Genomic DNA, 18,913 nt, shown 5'->3' with positions numbered 1-18,913 from the left:
AGGGTTTTATAGGAGTGTGTGTATTTAGGGGATATTTTATAAGAAGCTAATAGCCTGCTGCATCTGAAAGCTGGAAAAGGCTGCTGCTTGCTGCTGCTGCTGCTGCTGCAGTAACTGGTGCAGCAGGATGAATGTGTAAAGGACAGCTGCCCGAGCCATGCTGGTGAGTCTCCCATCCTGCTCTGTCTTCATTAACTGAAGGGATCCAGAAGAAAACAGATGCACTAAGCAAGTGCCACGCTGGATTTATCACTGTGTACCCTTCACTGTGGAAAATGGTCAACAAAGACATGAATGGATTTCCAGTCAAGAAGTGCTCAGCCTTTCAGTTTTTTAAAAAAAGGGTAAGATTTTCCTTTAATTCTTTCTTTTAACATTCTTTTTTGTTGTTGTTGCTGTATCTGTTAATGTGCTAGAGCAGGGAGAAAGTAATGGAAGAAGGAAGGTGTTTTAATACCAGTTTCCTACTGTAACAAGCCTATGGCATGGGCAGTTCTACGGAACACCAAGGGCGATAGCCCGGTAGGTGAAGGGGAGCTGGGGAGAGGGAATGGGGACGGGGGGACTGAAAGGCATTACATCAGCAGTCTGTGCTGTGGAATGTATATCTCAATCACAGCTGACCACAGGGCTTGACACAATACAACCAGCTATTCAGACTGGGATAATACACTCCAAAGCAAAGTGCAGGGTTGTTGCAGCTTGTCTCTGACTCCCTCCTCCCCATCCACCTAGGGGTATGACTCCCTCCACACCTTTCATTCATTTGCGTGAAGTGCGGCATTACCCACCTCCATTCATCATCTCTCAGAGGGGGGAAAAAAAGAGAACAAAGAGGTATTTCTGAGCTCAGCAGAGTATTTTACAGTTTGTAATTTGCCTGTAATCACAATTAATGCAGGAGAAAAGAACAAGACCGAGGTACACCTGGATTCGGTTCTCTTTTATATTCTTTAACTTAGGCAGATATGTCAAGATTTAGAAAAGTTCTGCTACGTATTATACTTGACTGCTGATTTCCTTAAGGAAACATAAGTGTAACAATCTACCTTATCACTTTATTTAAGTCCTTTCTCTTTCTTTGACTCTTTTATAGCAGTGGTGCTACACGCTCTCTATTTAACTTGAGCAACAAAGTGTAGCAGCAGGACAGGTATTCTGAGTATGTCTGGGTAGACCCAGACAAGGAGAAGCAAAGCATAGGAGAGAGGTTGGTAGCAGGGACTCCCCTATGGAAATGATTTCCTGAATGATTAAAATGACAACCTTCTCTTTAAACAGACTGGAGTAGGAGCAGATAAGCTGCTCCATTCACTTGTTTGTTCATTCATTGATTCATCCCCATTCATTCTCTCTCTTCATCATGACAAGAATATGGTCAGTCCATTTAACCCTTCAGGCAAAGAAAGCGAAGCCTACACCAGCTGCTGACTTGAAAGCCAGGGTCAACTCCTTTTGGACAGAGTTTGCTCAGATGCCAGATTTCAGGGCAGACCTGGAAAATACTATCTGGGTCACTCGGGGAGAAGAAGTGCAGTGATGGCTGACATTTGTTGTTGTCAAGGTGGTTTGTGGAAACCTCAGATAAGTAGCCCAAACACCATGTAAACTGAGACTATAAAAATGGTTCTCGCCCCAGGTTGCTTCTTGTTTAAGTATATTACTATTGGCACATGTATGTTTGATATTCAGCTCACCAGATGGGTTTATCTGGTTTTCAAAATTGCTCAAAGGTTTTAATATAAATGTATTCTTAAAGAGGTAACAAACTAGCTTGCAGTTCCTGTATGAGGTTAATTATTGGCTGTTGTCTTCTGTCTCTATTTAGAGCTAAGACAAGCTATCACTGGAAGCCTCTACATCATTTTGTTCTAGAAGCAGGGAAAATTGTTTTCGTTAGAGCTATACTGATGATCAGTGAATTTGTCATTGGGTAAGATTGTTAATTGTAGTCATATTTGAAGATACTGGCATAATGATACAGTCCTGGACAGTATATCAGGACAAATAGCCATTTTCAGTTTCTGAGGGTTCACATTTTATCAGATGTTACCTTTTTGCTATTGTGATGATGAGTTCAGTAAAACCAATTTATAGACACAAAAGAAGGAAATTCCTTGCCTACACATTTCTGTCAATAGATGTATGTGTTCATTGACATTTCTCTTACCCCATTATCTTCCTCCCAGAAAATCCTCTGCATTCAAACATTAACCATATTGTTCCTATGTCAGTGTTTGAAACATGTACAAACGAGAAAAGCTACGTGTTCATAATGTTACTGGCTCCCAGTAATGTATCTTGCATTTGCTGGACTTGTCACATGCTGCATTTAACTAGCAGGAGGACGCAGAAAGATGGTTTAAGACAGTCAATTTGGTTCCCTACCAATGCTTCAGACACTCTGGCTGAACAACCACCAAAATCCTACACGTACAGATGCATAGCTGCTAAGTTTCTTGATTTGGGTCTATGGGATGTTGTTATTTGTTTGACAGTTTGTGTCACCACAGCACCAGTGGGCTGTAACAAAAACCAGCAACCTACTGGATGCATCCTATATTGACAGTGAGAGGCACGTCTTGCCCTGTGGACCTTAGCAGACCTGGCTACAGGGTGAGGTATTACTACCCTTGCTTTACTGACAGATGACTGAAACCCAGAGAAGAGGATTTGTTGTCTGGGTACTGCATAGGTTTCTCCAACATCATTGACAGGGTCTATGATGAAACAAGATATGGGTCCCCAGTTTCTCCTGTTTAAAATCACTGTGTCTGTCTCCTAAAAAAACCTCGCATTTCTAGCACAGGTGCTTTCTAAAAAAAAAAAAAAATCACTGTGTCTGTCTCCTAAAAAACCTCGCATTTCTAGCACGGGTGCTTTCTAAAAAAAACCCATATCAATCTAGATTAGAACACCCAAAATTTCAGGAAATGCTACTATTTTTTCAACTCAGTTAGATTTTTTTGGAAAAAAGTACCAGATGTATCTTCATTGTTTTCATTTCCATTGAGCTTTATGTTTTCATTAAATTGCAGTCCTCTATTGCTCTGGCCAAGAGTGCAGAAAAGACTGGCAGAGCTCTGTGGATTTAGGCTAGGCTGAACATGCATTCAAAAATTGACTTGAATTTGAGCACTAGATTGTTTTTAAGCCTGGCTTATTCTCTGATGACAAAGCACTGACCCTCTGGGATGCTGCCTGCTGTGTCAGATGATTCAGGGTATGGGCTAATCACGTCCGGAGGTCAGAGAACAGGAAGGAAAGGCTGAAATTAAAAGGCAGAACACTTAATTGAAATAAAAGGAAAAATAGAAACTATGGGTTTTGCAGAATACCCTGTAGCACTCACTGCTGGCAGGGTTGGAACAGACAGACAGGGACTTCATCCACTTAAAACCCACACAGTTTGGAAGAAAACCAAATGATTTACAATGCCTGTCTTTTTTTGTCACTAGAGGTGTAACAACTAATTGTTCCTATGATCAGGATGGTATTTTAATAATGGAATCTTGTTTTTTAATTAATGATGACACAGAAATCTAAAAAGAGAAGGGGAGAGAAGAAGATGAGACATATGTAGGCACAAGGAGGGAATGTGAATTTACTCCAATTAAGATAATTTATAAAAAACATTGTTCACGTAATCTTAGGTCATGGCATAAAAGGATCACCTTCTGACAAGGCTGGGACATTAAAAGACATGATGGTCTCATAGCACATAATTACCTTCATTTTTGTTGTTTTCTCTTGCCCTGTCCACTGATGTTGCGTACTGGATACCGATATGAAAAGCCCACTGATTTTGTTAGGCTGCAAATGGCTGGGGAATCTTCCTTTTTCTTATACTACCAGCATTTTGACTTTCCCAAAGTTCAATTAGAAGGTTTTGTTAAGTGGCAGAAGTCACATCCCTCTGTTGTGAGAGGCTCGCAGGTCTCATCTTCCAGAGCTGTGCAGGACTACCCACAGAACTGAACCGTACTGATTCAAAAGATTACTGAATCTGGTAGACCTGCAAATATGTTCTCGCTGTTCAGCCAACAGGGCATCCCAGGGCAGAGGGGCCTTTTATTGGCACGTATTGCCATCCCTGCCATCCCTGTTTGGGAAGTGGGGGTTTGTGGCATTTGCACTGCTTTCTTCTGCTGCATTTGCCTCCCTTATAAAAGCTTTGGGATATCAGTTTGCAATATGTGACCTCCCTCATCTTGAAATAACATACTATGTCTTACAACACAACACAACCAACACGGTTAAAGTAGGACGAATGATGAACTGCCTGTGCCACTTAAGCACTGGCTGATGATATGGTAACCTCAGTGAACATGGAAATTCATTATCCTCTTAGGTCTGGACCAAGAGCAAATACAAATTTATTCAGAATGTGAAGAAGATAAATGACTGATAAATGGGAAATGAAATAGCTGTCTTCCATAAAAGGGAAAAAAAAGAAGCAGAAAAAAATGCCAGGGCATGTCTTAGAGAGGAAGTTTATTGCAGGGATTAAGGATTTGCTAGTCTGAAACCTGATAAGGGAAAGAATATCCATAATCCTTTTTCACTGAGAAAATTTACATTAATTAGCAATTTAGGTCAGGCTACAGTGAATGTGCAAGAAGGAAGAGAAAATCCCTATGTTTGTTTCTATGCAGTTTTTCCAAATACATAGTTTGTGGAAACCATGCCCTTCTTTCTAGGTTGATATTTTATGGCACTACACACCATCAGCTTTCTCCATATACAAGCTGAAGAAGCTAACTCATAAACGTCATCATGCATGAAGATGACAGCTCAGCCTGCATTAGGGCTCAAGGCAATGAGCAGCTGATGGGACTACAGAATCACCTGAATAACATTTTTAGGATTACAGTAATTTAGTGATATAGAAAGCCCCTGAAATCAGTACTTCTAGCTAACCTCCTGTAGATTATGTTCTCTCTGGTAGATTGTGCTGGTGGAGGCTGCTCTCTGCTTTGCTACTTTTTGAGGGCTAGAAGTCCATTTCAGGACTGGAGTTACCTTTTTTTTGGGTAATTGGGAACATACCTAGGAGAAAATAAATGAGAGCTGACTATACCTTAGGAAATGCCAGCTTTATATGGGATGACTGCTGCTTTTCTTAGCTGCTTGGGCCAATGTCACAAAAGTACATACATTTTAAAGCTGATTTCCAGAGACAGGGCTCCTGGCTGACTGCAAGCAAGACAGAGTTTTGCTGCAGTACCGACTTCTTTCCAACCCCACTTCTTCTCTGCGGAGAGATGCCGAGCATCCATGGCTCTTCTTGGCATCAGCCAAAGCTGTAAGCACTCAACCTTGCCCAGCATGACCCCAGATGCCTTTATTAGAATATAACTTGAGTGTTGCAGACCGCAACTGCCATGGGGCTTTAATGTAACTAAGATGAAGGTGGGCCTATATCTCAGTCAGGCTTCAAATGTTCTACAGACACTCATTGAGCTGACCAATCATTTTCTTACCTTCTGTCTACCAATCCCTTTCAAAAAAGCCTATTAATTAAACACAAAGGATGAAATATGAGAACTGATGAGAAACTGTAAGGCCCAAGTGTTGGTTTTCCATAAATAGCTTTGCTTTCCTCTGTCTTCCCATTAAACTAAGGTGTGCTTTGGATTGGGATCACTGCTAATATTTTACTTCTCAGCTAGCATACAGAAAAAGATTCATGAGGCAAAACTTGCAACGTCTAGACAAGAAAATGTCTGTGAGTCCCTTTTTCAAACCTAAAATATGAGAGCGTTGTTAAAAATTCAGCATACGAGCTTGGAATAAAATGAATAAAAAAGAAAAGAAATAAGTAAGGTTGAAGGAATGATGGCAGAATGAGAGAAAAGGACAGTGAGAGTCATGGTTTGGGTTGGAAGGGACCTTAAAGACTATCTAGTTCTAATCCCCCCACAATGGGCAGGGACACCTTCCACTACACCAAGTTACTCAAAGCCCCATCCAACCTGACCTTAAACACCTCCAGGGATGGGGCATCCACAGCTTCCCTGGGCAACCTGTTCCGCTGTCTCACCACCCTCAGAATAAAGAATTTTTTCCTAATATCTAATCTAAATCTACGTTCTTCCAGTTTAAAACTGCTACACCTATTATTACACTCCCTGATAAAGAGTTCCTTCCCATCTTTCCTGTAGGCCCCCTTTAGGTACTGGAAGGCTGCTATAAGATCTCCTCGGAGCCTTCGCTTCTCCAGGCTAAACAACCCCAACTCTCTCAGCCTGTCTTCATAAGAGACTTGCTCCTGCATTCTGATCATCTTTGTGGCCCTCCTCTGGACCTGCTCCAACAGGTCCATGTCTTTCCTGTGTTGCAGGCTCCAGAGCTGGACACAGTACTCCAGGTGGGGTCTCATGAGAGCAGAGTAGAGGGGCAGAATCACCTCCCTCGACCTGCTGGCCACACTTCTTTTGATGCAGCCCAGCATCCAGTTGGCTTTCTGGGCTGCAATCGCGCATTGCCAGCTCATGTTGAGCTTCTCATCCAGCAACACCCCCAAGTCCTTCTCCTCAGGGCTCATCTCAAATCATTCTCTGCCCAGCCTGTATTTGTGCTTGGGATCTCCCTGGCCCATGTACAGGACCTTGCACTTGGCCTTGTTAACTTCATGAGGTTCACATGGGCCCACCTCTCAAGCCTACTAAGGTCAGTTTGGATGGTGTCCCTTCCTTCCAGCGTGTCGACCACTCCACACAGCTTGGTGTTGTCGGCAAACCTGCTGAGGGTGCACTCCATCCCAACATCCATGTTGCTGACAAAGGTGTTAAAACAGCACTGGTCCCAATACCGACCCCTGAGGAACGCCACTCATCACTCGTCTCCACTTGGACATCGAGCTGTTGACCGCAACTCTTTGAATGCAACCACCCAGCCAACTCCTTATCCACTGAGCGGTCCATCCATCAAATCCATGTCTCTCCAATTTAGAGACCAAGATGTCATGTGGGACAATGTCAAACGCTTTGCACAAGACCAGGTAGATGACGTCAGTTGCTGTTCCCTTATCCACCAACGCTGTAACGCTGTCGTAGAAGGCCACCAAATTTGTCAGACACGATTTGCCTTTAGTGAAGGAATGTGGCTGTCACCAATCACTTCCTTATTTTCCATATGCCTTAGTATAGTTTGCAGGAGGATCTGCTCCATGATCTTGTCGGGCACAGAGGTGAGACTGACCAGCCTGTCATTCCCCGGGTCTTCCTTTTTTCCCTTTTTAAAAATAGGGGTTATGTTTCCTCTTTTCCAGACAGTGGGAAGTTCACTGGACTACCACAAAAACAAAAGAAAAAAGAAAAAGAAAGAGGAAAGTCTTACTCTTTTCTCGCTTCCCCAACCTCTCCCTTCCCCTTCTGTAAAATGTAAGACTAGAAGGCACGTACAGACTCTTTAAGCTTGGTCTATTTTCCTAAACATGTTTCATACTTCTTACCAAAGATTTGTGAAGCTGCTGCTTGAAATTGCCCAGATTTCTTTCACTTTTGGGAAAATCACCCTGCTTGAAAATTTAGAAATCCTCTTCTCATTTTCAGCCTAATTTTACACATGAACAATTTATTCCATTTGCTCTTGTACCAACATAAAGCAACAACTTAAATAACTCTTGCCCTTCCCTCATATATACAACACTGGTGTATTTATAGAGATCAGTCATTTCTTCTCTCAGCTCTATTTGTTAGGCTAAATAAGCCATCTTCTTTTAGACTCTTCTTTTAGGATAGACTTTCCATTCCCCAATCACCCTAGCAGACAAAGGCAGCTGTCACTTTTGCTGGCCTGGAGATTTCTTTGGGGTTACAAAAGCATCCATCCATATTCCTCTTTTGCTGTTATTTCTCACTGAGTCCTCCTCACACTTCTGACCTCCATCCCACCCTTCTCCTCCCACTCTGTTCCTCTTCTGCTGAGCAGATCTCCCATGTATCACTGGAAAATTTTATGAGCACAAGCCTAGGTTCTGTACCAAACCCAGCTCCAGTACTAACCTTCCTCTTGTCAATAAACCTTTAGCTAGATCCTTTCTCTCATAATTATTTTTGTAAGAGTATTCTTATTTTCCATTCTAACTAATTAATTCCCATGTGTTATCACTGTCTTACTGAGTTATTAAAGACCATATAGATTAGATTATCCACATTTGCCTCATCAAAGGGAGACATCAGGCAAGTTTGGCATACTGGTAAATGCATGTTGCACGTTATCTCATTTTCTACTGAGCACTTTAAAATTTGCTCTGTCTTCAGACGTGTTAAGTTTTGTTTCTGTACACGTAGTCCCATAAGGCTTTTCTCCCATGCTGTGCATCACTCTCCTTCTGGAAAGCACAGGCCGCAGAATTCATCTTAAGATTTACTTTTTATCTCAGCTCAATACTTCTGAGAAACAGACTTCTTTTTTCCTCTTTTTTTTTTAATTTCAGAATCTGACTGGATTTTTCCAGACCCACTCACAGCTGTTCTACCACTTTCAGGTCCTCCTTATCCACCATCGCTAATGAAATAGTGATGGGGGGGAGGTTCCTTTGAGAGCCTGCCCTGGCTCATTCCTTTCAAGATCAGATTAGATAGTGCTTTGAGCCTGGATAGTGCTTTGGTCTCTCTTCATTACATGCCTTCAGAGTTGAGCATGGCTTCTGTTTGGGGAAGGGCCAGCCATGAGATCTCTGAGGCTTCTGCCAAGTGCGTATTAACACTTTTTTAAAGGCCACAGACTCTGGAGTTAAATACTTAGAGCAATCCTACCCTGAACGCAATGATGTCACTGCTCTCATAACTCAGCTCAGCAGCCTCAGTATCATTTACCTTCAGTCTGAACATCCAGACTGTCTGAAAAACATCGTGATGCAAGAAACTGCCAGCAAGAAGAACAGCACAAAGGGTTTTGGACACCCTTGGCTGTGTGGGAAGAGGTGATGCAAACTGAGATACTGAGAAAGCAGATAGCTGTGTCTGATGAAAAATCAATGTGGTTCCTCCACTGAATGGGGAGAGTGATAAATATGATCTGCAGGGTCTGGGAAGGACTAAAAATTTGGAGCAACTCAGTGTATACGTTACCCTATCTACTAATTAAAGATATGGTTTTGTTAGGTGTTATAAGCTCAAGGGATGTCAAGGGTTGTGTCCATGGAGTCACAGAATTGAAAGCAAGGGGAAAGCTTATATCCTTCTAACAAATTTGCTGATGTAGAGAAGGAGAAAAAGGAAGGACAGCAACCACCTTTGTAGAAAAAGGTGTAAATGGAGATGCTAAAGCAATGGAAAACCAAACAAGATCTAAAACCACAAAGGAGGCTTGTAAAATCAAATCAATAACACAGAAGTTTTTTTTCTAAATAGCACGTTATCACAAAACAATTGTTAGTTGTTGTTATTTACAACAGTTGCTTTTACAGCAAGATGATTAAATATTGAGAGTAAGAAAACAATGAACAGCTCCAAGAGCAATAAATTGTAATGTTTATTGAAGACTCTGCACTGACAGGTTTCCAAATCAGCTTACAAGCAATTAACCAAGTCTCAAAATATCCTGATGAGGTAGAAAGATCATTTCCATTTCACAGATAAGTGGACAAAGAGAAAATATGTAACTGAGTCAGTTAGACAAGTTATTATATAAGACAGAAGTTACTCTTTTTTCCTGACCCTTACTGTAACTTTCTCTCACTAAAAAAGAAAAAAATAAATAGAAGATGCTTCCGTTTCTTGAAACAGCAGCAGCAAACATCTGCTGGGGTTTGCTGTGGCTGTAAGTTATTCAGGAATTTTAAGCATCTTAGTGACACAGGCACCCAAACAATATTTTTTTTCAAAGGGTCAGAAGAAATGCCTGATAAAGTCTTGCTTACGTGGCAGTGGCACCAGAAGATGCTAGATACTGTGTTAGGCTTGAAAGCTATTACTTCCAGTCTACTCAGCTCATTAAGAAATTGCTGAAGAAAAAAGCATGACAAATAGAGATTCTGCCTGCCCTACAAAGTCAAGAGTGCCGAGGGCTATATTCGTATTATAAGCGCCTTCCAGCATGGCCAAAGCCTGTTCCCATGCTGCGATGCATTGGAAAACGGCTGAAGAGGTGACAGCCTGAGACTGGAGCCCACCGTGCTCTGTAACCCAGCGCTTATTTCACTTCTCTTGTGTCTCCCACAGGCAGGCCCCCTGAATATGCAAACTTCTGCATAACATCAGAAGCACAGATGGTGAGCTGTGCACGGGGCAGGAGCTGCCTCTTTGTACTGTATAGAGGGGCAGACATTAATTTGAAGTGCACCACCACCAGCAGTAACATGTTTCACTTCACAGCCCCAGTGACGGAGGAAACATGCACGTGGTCAGGTGCTCCAGCTCAGTAGCCAAGGGGCCACTTGTTCAGATGCCAACAACCTACTTGTTTGTGCTTTGCTGGGCTGTACATATTTGTACACTGTACAAAGCATGCAGTGGAGGTTCAGTTGTCTTCTGAAAAGATCCAGAGGACTACACATGGTGAAAGTATCTGCCAGTTAGCTAGTACACATCAGGGATTTCCTCAAAACGTTCAAAGTCTACTCTAAAAGGAGGAGGGGGAACCCTGGATCCGCTGCCCCACTGCCAGCTGCCTACAGATGTGATATAGGGCTGGAACATGCTCCTGAGCTCCACAATATGGAAAGGCTTCCCGCTCACCAACCCACAGCAGCATGCTTCTGGCATCCCAGTGGGCTGGGAACTTTTCAGGTGGCATTTCCAAGGGGCTACTTTGCACCAATACTGGAGAACAGACTTCTCATTGCAGCTTGACTCCTGTGTAGTGTTTGACCCTGGGAAGCCACCTCAGCTATCCTAACAGGCATCCTTTGGCCACCTGTGTCCATTGAAGGATCTTTAGGGTAGAAAAAAAGAGATTGAGTTTCTACGCTGCCTAAACAAGCCATGTTCAAATCTCAGTTGAGGCTTCATGAACACAAATAACGTAGTGAAAATCACTGTCTCTCAAAATTATTTTTATATGGCTGATGATTGGGAGAGAGCTGGGATTTTTTTGCAACTACAGATGGGAAAGATATCTTTTGTTTTATTTCCTGCTCTATTTTTATTAGATATTTTCTAAACTGTCTTGCTTCAGTCAGTTCCTATGTCTGCTCTTTACTGGAGTAATTAAAGGTCTTCAAGTGTACAGCAGAAATAAGTAGAAAAGGGTATTAAGCCAAATGCTTGAACTGCAGGTCAGCAATAAAATTTATAAATGTATTGCAAAAAAATTCACCCAAGAATAGGTCATTAAAATGTCTTGAAATTCTTCTCATTTTACGTAATTACAGATTAGTGAAAAAATATATAGTTCTTTCAGTATCTTTTGTTTTCCTAAAAGATCCCTGCATTTATCTAATGAAATACTGTTAAACTTTAACAGCGCAACTGTTACTAGGTCGGAATTTGATTAGTGAGAATTTGTTTCTTGCTTTATTAATGAGATCTTGAAGCACATTGTTATTGTTTGGCACACTCCGATTCATGCAAAACTTTGGACCCGTCACTCCTAAAAGGTAAACTTAAAGGGGTGCTCCTCACAAGAACAGCCATTGTAACACTGACTTTTCTTGTTGGAGTGTTGGACTAAACCTCTATGCTGTGGGAACAAAATCACTGCGGGAATCCTCTATGTAAAACCTTTCTGACTAACTGCTAGGCTGTGACGCAAAGAAGAGCTACAAGAAAAGGCATCTGAAGAGAAGATAATGGAAAGTAATGTTGGAGGAGGACAGCCTGTGATATAAAAACCTATAATAAAGTTAACGGCTATGCTGCTGCTGAAGCTATATAGTTGGGAGAATGCCCAGTATTAGGAACTTACAACCTGCAGCTAATGATTACAAACTGTGATTCATTTCTTGTTTGAACCCTTGTAAAATTGCCTTCTATTGTTCCTCTGTGAGAATCCTTGAAATTAAAGGTTATGTAGACTATTTTAATAATAAACACAATTGTGGTGATAATAATTTAGAGCACAGTGCTCAAAATGTCGTCTCTGCCCCTCAAATAAAGTGATATCTTTGTGATCTGCAAGGATATATGTTCACTCAAATGAGGCCTGATCTCTTATTGGAAAAAGGTCCGTGAAATCAACAAAAATGTATCAGATTCTCAGCATCTTTATCTTCTGATCAGATGCTTAGGATTATCACCCATATGTTGTGATCAAGAAGAAATGCTGAAATGTTTTCCTATTTTTTTAAACCCACAATCCTTCATTCTGTTACATGTTACATCAAACTTGTTGCCTATCCATGTAACTAGAATTTTACCCTATTGCACGGGAACTGGGAAAGGAGCCAGACATGTCTATTTATGTGCCTAAAATAGCCAAGTACAATTGTCTTGGTCTGAACTGACTTTGGTGAGCAAGCTCAGCTGTGATACAGAGCTAATTATTCCAAAGTACCAACTAGTTCAGAGCACATGTGAAGCAGAGGGAAGCAACAGGCACTATCTAACCCCCCTGCCAGAAGTACCGTCAGAGACCTGTGCAGGTTTTTCAGCTCATATGCAACCCCAGGGTCCCAAAACCAAAGCAATCTTTAGCTCAGTAGTGTGGCCTTTTCTTCTTATGCCAACAGACTGGAGGTGTGGTGAAAAGCACATCCACTGTGCCTCCAGGCTGTGTGGTCAGTTTGCATCCTGGCTCCATGTTATCATCTCTCTTGCTCCATGGGCACCCTGTCCCTTTCTACAGTGATATCTCTGCCTTCAGCCTGATTTCTTGTTCATCTAGGAAATCAGTAGACGAAGCTAATTAATAACCAAGCCTTTTTATTTAGGACAACTAATTGGGGCTGATCTTGAACTCTCAAAAAGTAGATGAATACAAATGCTGCACAACACCCAGCAGCTCTGTGGATGTGCATCCTAAAGATGCAGCCTTCGACCAGAGGTATTCATTGGTCACCAGGCTCACAAGATGTGACATGGACTAACTGCACTCCCTACCACACTGAGTAAGGCACAGTGGGCATGTGGTTGGGCCAGCATCGTTTGTGCTACTTTAAAGGCCTGGCATTTTCAGAGAACCAAAAAATGCCAGTATTCCCATTGCCTCTATAAAAACAGGGATTTTGATACATCCAGATCTCACATTTCCACAGTCACTTCTCTGTCAAGTTCATTATTCCTGATCATTTTTCCTGGCTCTGCTTCAAATGAAACAACCAGGTTCCACAAACAAATGGATTTTGCAGAATGCCTCTCTGTGTGGTGGGGCAGAAAAGACCCTTCTGCTGTTCTGGCATGAGAGCAATACCTGGATGTCTCCTCTGCCTGTTATCACTGCAACCAAATCCTTGGCTGCATTGAGGCGACGTTAGGTGCAGCATCTCCAGCCAACACTTGTCGAAGTGTGTATACAGAATACAAGGTACCTGCTTCACCATCCAGCCTTGGCCGGGACTTTTCTCCACTTTGGAACAATCGTGCAGTGAAACTGGAATTTGTGCATGTGTCGTTTTTAAAAAAGGCCAGGCCTCATTTTAAATCCTCATGTGCTGACCTACAGTTCAGTTAAAGTACATAAGACCAGGAACAGGTCTGCTCAATTTGTTGTAGACCCATCTTTTGGGTCCCATCAAGGCAACTGAGTAGCATCCTCCATGCTGTTTTACTGAAGTTCCCCAATTAATCTTGAAGATTGTTTTCTGCACTTCCCAAAATATTTCCAGGCAAAAACCCAGCTCAATGAATTTTCCAAAGGGGCCCAAGATCTAGACCTAACCATATATGTACATGGATGTTAAAATACAGCATACATACATATGTATGTGTATATGTATATAGGCATACATTATTTTATTGTCATTTGTACGTTATTTTATTGTCATTTGTCTTCCTGCCCCATGAAACAGGGAGAGTTTTGATGCCACACCATAAGCATTTCTATACAGGGTCTCTATTTTTACTTGAACAAGCCCATATTCCCACACAAGATATTGTGAACAGACAAGTTCTGTGCTACATCACTGCCTGACTAAAACAAACAGGGATGCATGAGCCTCTCTTAAAATTCTTCTTTATGGTTGTTTTAAGTATAATATTTCATATCGCATGTCAGATAAAATAATCTCTTAGCTCAAGGCTTCTGACACCACCAAGCCCCTTGGAGAGATGGACAGGCAAGAAGCAACCCAGTCCTCAGGAGGGGACTTAGAGTCTCCATTCATTACCCTGGCCCTGACACTTCTCTTTGAGCTCCTGCATTTCAGTTTGACAGTGTGTCCCCAGTGCATATCAGGAGTTATGATGCACTTGGAGGAGACGGGATATCTATGTTTTTGATAAGGAGATTCTGAGATTTGATTCACACTGCCAGAAGCATCCATTAGTCCCATTCCTTCCTAAGCCTGTGGTTTCCGTGCATGCACCCTCCACCAGCCCACTGTGAGAGGGATGGGTCCCATTTCAAGTTCAAAAGTTTATTTATTTTTTATGGCTCTTCTTTTGTGCTGCACTTCTGAGTACAGCACTGAGGGACCAAAGGTGACTGCTCTGGGATATCTTGCCTGGACTAAATAAATTCTTTCCTTCTCTATTTAAGATTAATTAAGAAATACTGAAGGGAAAAAAGATCAGAGCTACTCTGAGCTTGTTCATTCCATCCCCCAATTATTCAGTATATGCTAAGCCTGAAAGAGCTGTAATTAGATATGAGAAAAGCCTGGTGAAGTTCTCTTTCTGTATAGTTCCAAGCATGCTGGCAGTTCTCCCGAAGTTAAATATATAAATAAATCTTACTCCTTTCACCAAGTTTCTTCTGTTCATCGTACTTCTCCCTTTTTTCCGTCCAAAGCCTAACCCATCTGGATCTTGCCCATTTAGTAGCCTGTGCACTGAATAGGCCCACTCAGAGACGAAGACAGAGATTTCTTCTTCTCCTTCGCAAGCTGCTAGAGAGTCCAACCTACCACTGTGCTTTACGAAGCTCTTGGAGGAACTTGTGTGAGCTTTAGAAAACCCCAGCAGCTTCTGCACCCAAATATCTTTGCAGATCTGCGCATTAATATGGGATCCAGACACCCACGTTGGGTTTGTCCGGTGTAGGGATGCCACCTAAAAATTAGTCCCCTTGCCCTAGCAGGTTAACTGAAGGCAGGTGTGCCAGGCGCCCAGGCTCCCCACACTGTCAGTGAGTGCAGCGAGTCACAGGGACTGCGAGGAGCCAAGAGTTTGGTGCATTTGTTGCTTTTGAAAATGTTGTCTTTAGCAAAGGAGTCACTGGCCCAGTCCACAATGTTAGTCTGTGGTCTGATTCCCCTTATTTAATGGTCACATTACTAGAAAAACTATTCAGTCCATTTAAAATTCTGGCTAACTTGTCTCAGGCATTTCCTCCTTCTACTTCCCTTCTTCAATTTCTGTAAGCAAAGTAGTACCTCTCTCTATTTCACGTATTCTTTGACACAGTAATTTGCATTGGTGAGTAGGAGACCTGTAAAATGATTTCATGCCAAACCGAGACCATGTAGATCCTCCTATCTGCAGCGTATTTTAGACAGTAGATACTTTTCTCTGATGTCATAGTTATTGTTCAACTGGATCAGCCTCGAACCCTCAAAAAATGTTGGCTTGCTCAGAGGAAAAATGCGTTAGCTTCCAATGGCTTTTACCCGAAATGACTTCAGAGGTTTGGGGTTTTTTTACAAGAATTAGGCAAAAGAAAACCCACACACAACCAAGCATGTGGAATAAGAGGCTCAAAACAAGCTGCTTCAGTCACAGGCTTCCCAAACCCAACAATCTTCACATGTGGGAGACTCCAGCCCTAAAGCTGATGAGTCACTATTGGTGACTTACACTTCATCTTATGTTTCTAAAACAGATTTTTATTGCTGTCGTCTTGTAATAATGTGAAGACCACGCAAAAGTACTGGGCAATATGTTTCTTGTGCGTGTGAGCGTGCCCCTGGAAAAATACTAAGCTAAGAAGGGAAATAAAGTAAACAGCAGAAAGAAAGCCTGCCTTGTTTCCATACTTCTCGAGTGTGTCTGGTTTGCATTTGTTACTACATTTTTCACTGAAGAACTTCTATTTCTTTTATACATATGAATGACTGTTTATGACTGGCAGTTTGAAAATGTGGCTTTACTCTGATTAACTTTACATTTTGTCTTTACTTAGCCCTTTTTAAGACTATATTTCTCAAGCTATGTTAAAACATGAGCAAAACCAACACGTGGAACAATTTATTGAAATGCCAGGCAGGTTTGACAGGTGCAGGAGAAATTGCTTGGTTTCACAAATTGAAACAGCTGCAGTTTTATAGGTGATGAAATTGCAATGGGATGGGGTTTCACATTTGTTAGTTCATCTTGTGTTTGCTGTTTTGTTTTTGAAGCATTGAGTCATTTCCCACTCTCCAAGGGGGACTCTAAGAGTTATCCCTCAAGTGAATGAGGCATCTAGTCTCCACAGAGCGAGGGGAAGCTTGGTAAAAATTCAAGCACATTTCAGAGTAGACTGAAATGTAACTAGAAAATAATAGTTTGCTCCTCATGGGACTATAAATGAATGTTACTTGCTGCTTTGGGAGCCTGAAATGCCGTAAATGTTAGGTTCACCTTTCAGATAGAATGAGTTAGATTTCATTACATATCTTAAAAGAATATCATGCAGAGAAAGTTTTCAATCATTAACCAACAAATGTTAACCTCATAAGAGCCTCTTGTATTAAAGAGTTTTACTTTCACTCTGTGCAATTGCTACAGGAAGATGTATGTTTTCTTTTCAAATTATTCAGGACCATATGTTTTCCTACAGTGACAGGGTACGTATCAAATGATGCCTCTCCTCATAAGTTCATTTTTATCATCCTTGCTGGGAAAAATTAAGAAGAAAAATAAATAAAAGATCTTAAAAGAATTGGTCACATTTGGCACTGAATTAATTTGTCAAAACACTTGAATTATAAAATCTTTTCTTAGCTTAAATCCCCACTAAAGAAAGATGGTGGCTTAAGACATAAGTTCTTGTGTAGCTCAGAATAGCATAATCTTTTAAATCCTGATTGAAATGTATCAGTGGCTCACTCACTGCTATGCACAGCATCTCAGCTGGGATGCCATTTAGAAATGGTTAATTTGAGGGGTCAAGACTTCTTGTTTCTCCTCAAACAGTAGTCTTAGCAACTCAACAGCAAAGGCAAATTGGCCATTAGAAAAAGCTAGGAAGAGAAATGGTGGATATTTTCCTGGAAGACGTGCCTTTGAGCAAACACATCTCCTTCAACTCAAGAGAACAAAGGTGTTTCCTTCGTCTGTGTTACCTGGAGCTCTGCCAGATGAGAGGACCACCCCAGAGCTCCTGAGTGCTCAAGTGGGGGTCCTGATTGGGGCTGTGCCACCCTCCCATGGCACTGCCTTGCTACACTGCAGGTGAGCCGGCATGGGCTGCCGAAGTCCCTGTTGGCAGGTCCCAGCCCAACCTTGCCTTGCAAAGGAGCTAACCTGTGAAAAACCACTGTCATGTCTCACCCAAAGCCACTCCAGGAGTATTGCAGCTTTCTGAGGTATATGGTCTGTCTCACAGCTCTGTGAATGTTTTGGCATGTCTGTCTCACAGGGCCAGAAGGACTGGGCACCCTAAATCATCTCATCTAATAGTCCTGGCTGCCTTAAAGGTCGATGAAAAATTAGGACGGTATGCAATATTATATAACAAATGACAAGGGTCACCTTCTGCCAAATCAAAAGGAGATCACTGAAGTGCAGTATCAGGCTCAAATTAGGAATAGGAAAGTTCTTCATTTCAGGCCACACAAAGTGTGCTTCACTGCTTTGAACTGTGTGAAGCTTTTGACTGAGTAGCTAAGGATGACTACTGAATGGGACTTGGTGCTGTATCCAGTCACCCATTGTGTTCTGCCACTGCAGCCATTATTCTTGTACTGCAGTAAAGCTTTATAATGCTGTGATATTTCAGCCCAGACTACTGAAGGATGCAAAATAATTATTGCACCAGAAAATGGGAAGGGAGAAAAAGTACAGTGAGATATCTTTGTTTTGCTTGGGCTATTTTTCATTCAGCTACCTTTGCAGCCCATCCACATCTGAAGGCGCATTCCCTGGCTCCAGTGTCCAGCTCAGATGCTCACAGTTCCCTGCAGACTGCTTTGAGGCTTTGACTGATAGATGTGGGATGTGGTGTTTATCAGAGCAGGAGTTAAAATAAACATTGCCTAGGTTTACTGATGATTAGCTTTGCTCACATAAAAGAGAGAATAGAGAAGAAAAGGTACGAGTGAGCAGCCTTGGATTATTTGGACAGGATTTGGGGTTGCATTGTTCATGTTGTTTTTATTTGATTTAGATGAAAAGCATTTTTAACTTGGTAGCCTGGAAAGATTAGACTTGCATATACACAATAAGCCCCTTTTTGTTTTGTTTTCCTCTTTGACATAATACGCAGAGAGAGGGTGTTTATACACCAGCGTGGACAATGAATCTATTGTCTCATCCTCTGTAGAAACAAGTGCCATCAGTGCTTACAATTGGTCCAAGATCTCTTACCTGACTCCAACACATCAGTTATTTATTTATTCACAGAGAAAAGAATCCCATGAGACTAACAGTTGTTATCAAGGACAACATGAGAGGAAGGAAGAGAGGAAAACCTTAAGTGGTGCCAGTTCAGTTGTTTAGATTTTTTTTGTGCCACATTTCAAACAAATCAGCCAGTCAATAAGAGGACACAGCAAAAGCTAATTTAGCTATCAATGCGAGATGTGGGTTTTACAGACTTTCTCCTGCACCACTGGAGTTGGCAAGAGCTTTCCTATTGAGTGGAACAGGAAAATCAGCCAAGCAGTTGTCTATGTGCTCATTAATGTTTGTTATTAGCATTACTCGTGTGCCTGTTTTCTGCTGCT

General features: G+C 41.8%; 1 protein-coding gene across 1 annotated transcript in view; it reads left to right on the top strand.

The window, feature by feature from the left end:
* The first annotated feature begins 275 nt into the window (after window positions 1-275).
* Window positions 276-18,913, top strand: part of SGK1 (serum/glucocorticoid regulated kinase 1) — an 83,053-nt gene continuing 64,415 nt past the window's right edge. Inside the window, exon 1 of the mRNA XM_009880180.1 lies at window positions 276-344. Coding sequence (XP_009878482.1) covers window positions 276-344 — 69 coding nt within the window. The remainder of the gene's footprint in view (window positions 345-18,913) is intronic.

The sequence above is a fragment of the Charadrius vociferus genome, unplaced genomic scaffold (assembly GCF_000708025.1).
Source record: "Charadrius vociferus isolate BGI_N301 unplaced genomic scaffold, ASM70802v2 scaffold82, whole genome shotgun sequence".
NCBI lineage: Eukaryota > Metazoa > Chordata > Aves > Charadriiformes > Charadriidae > Charadrius > Charadrius vociferus.
This window is presented reverse-complemented; position numbering and strand designations above follow the sequence as displayed.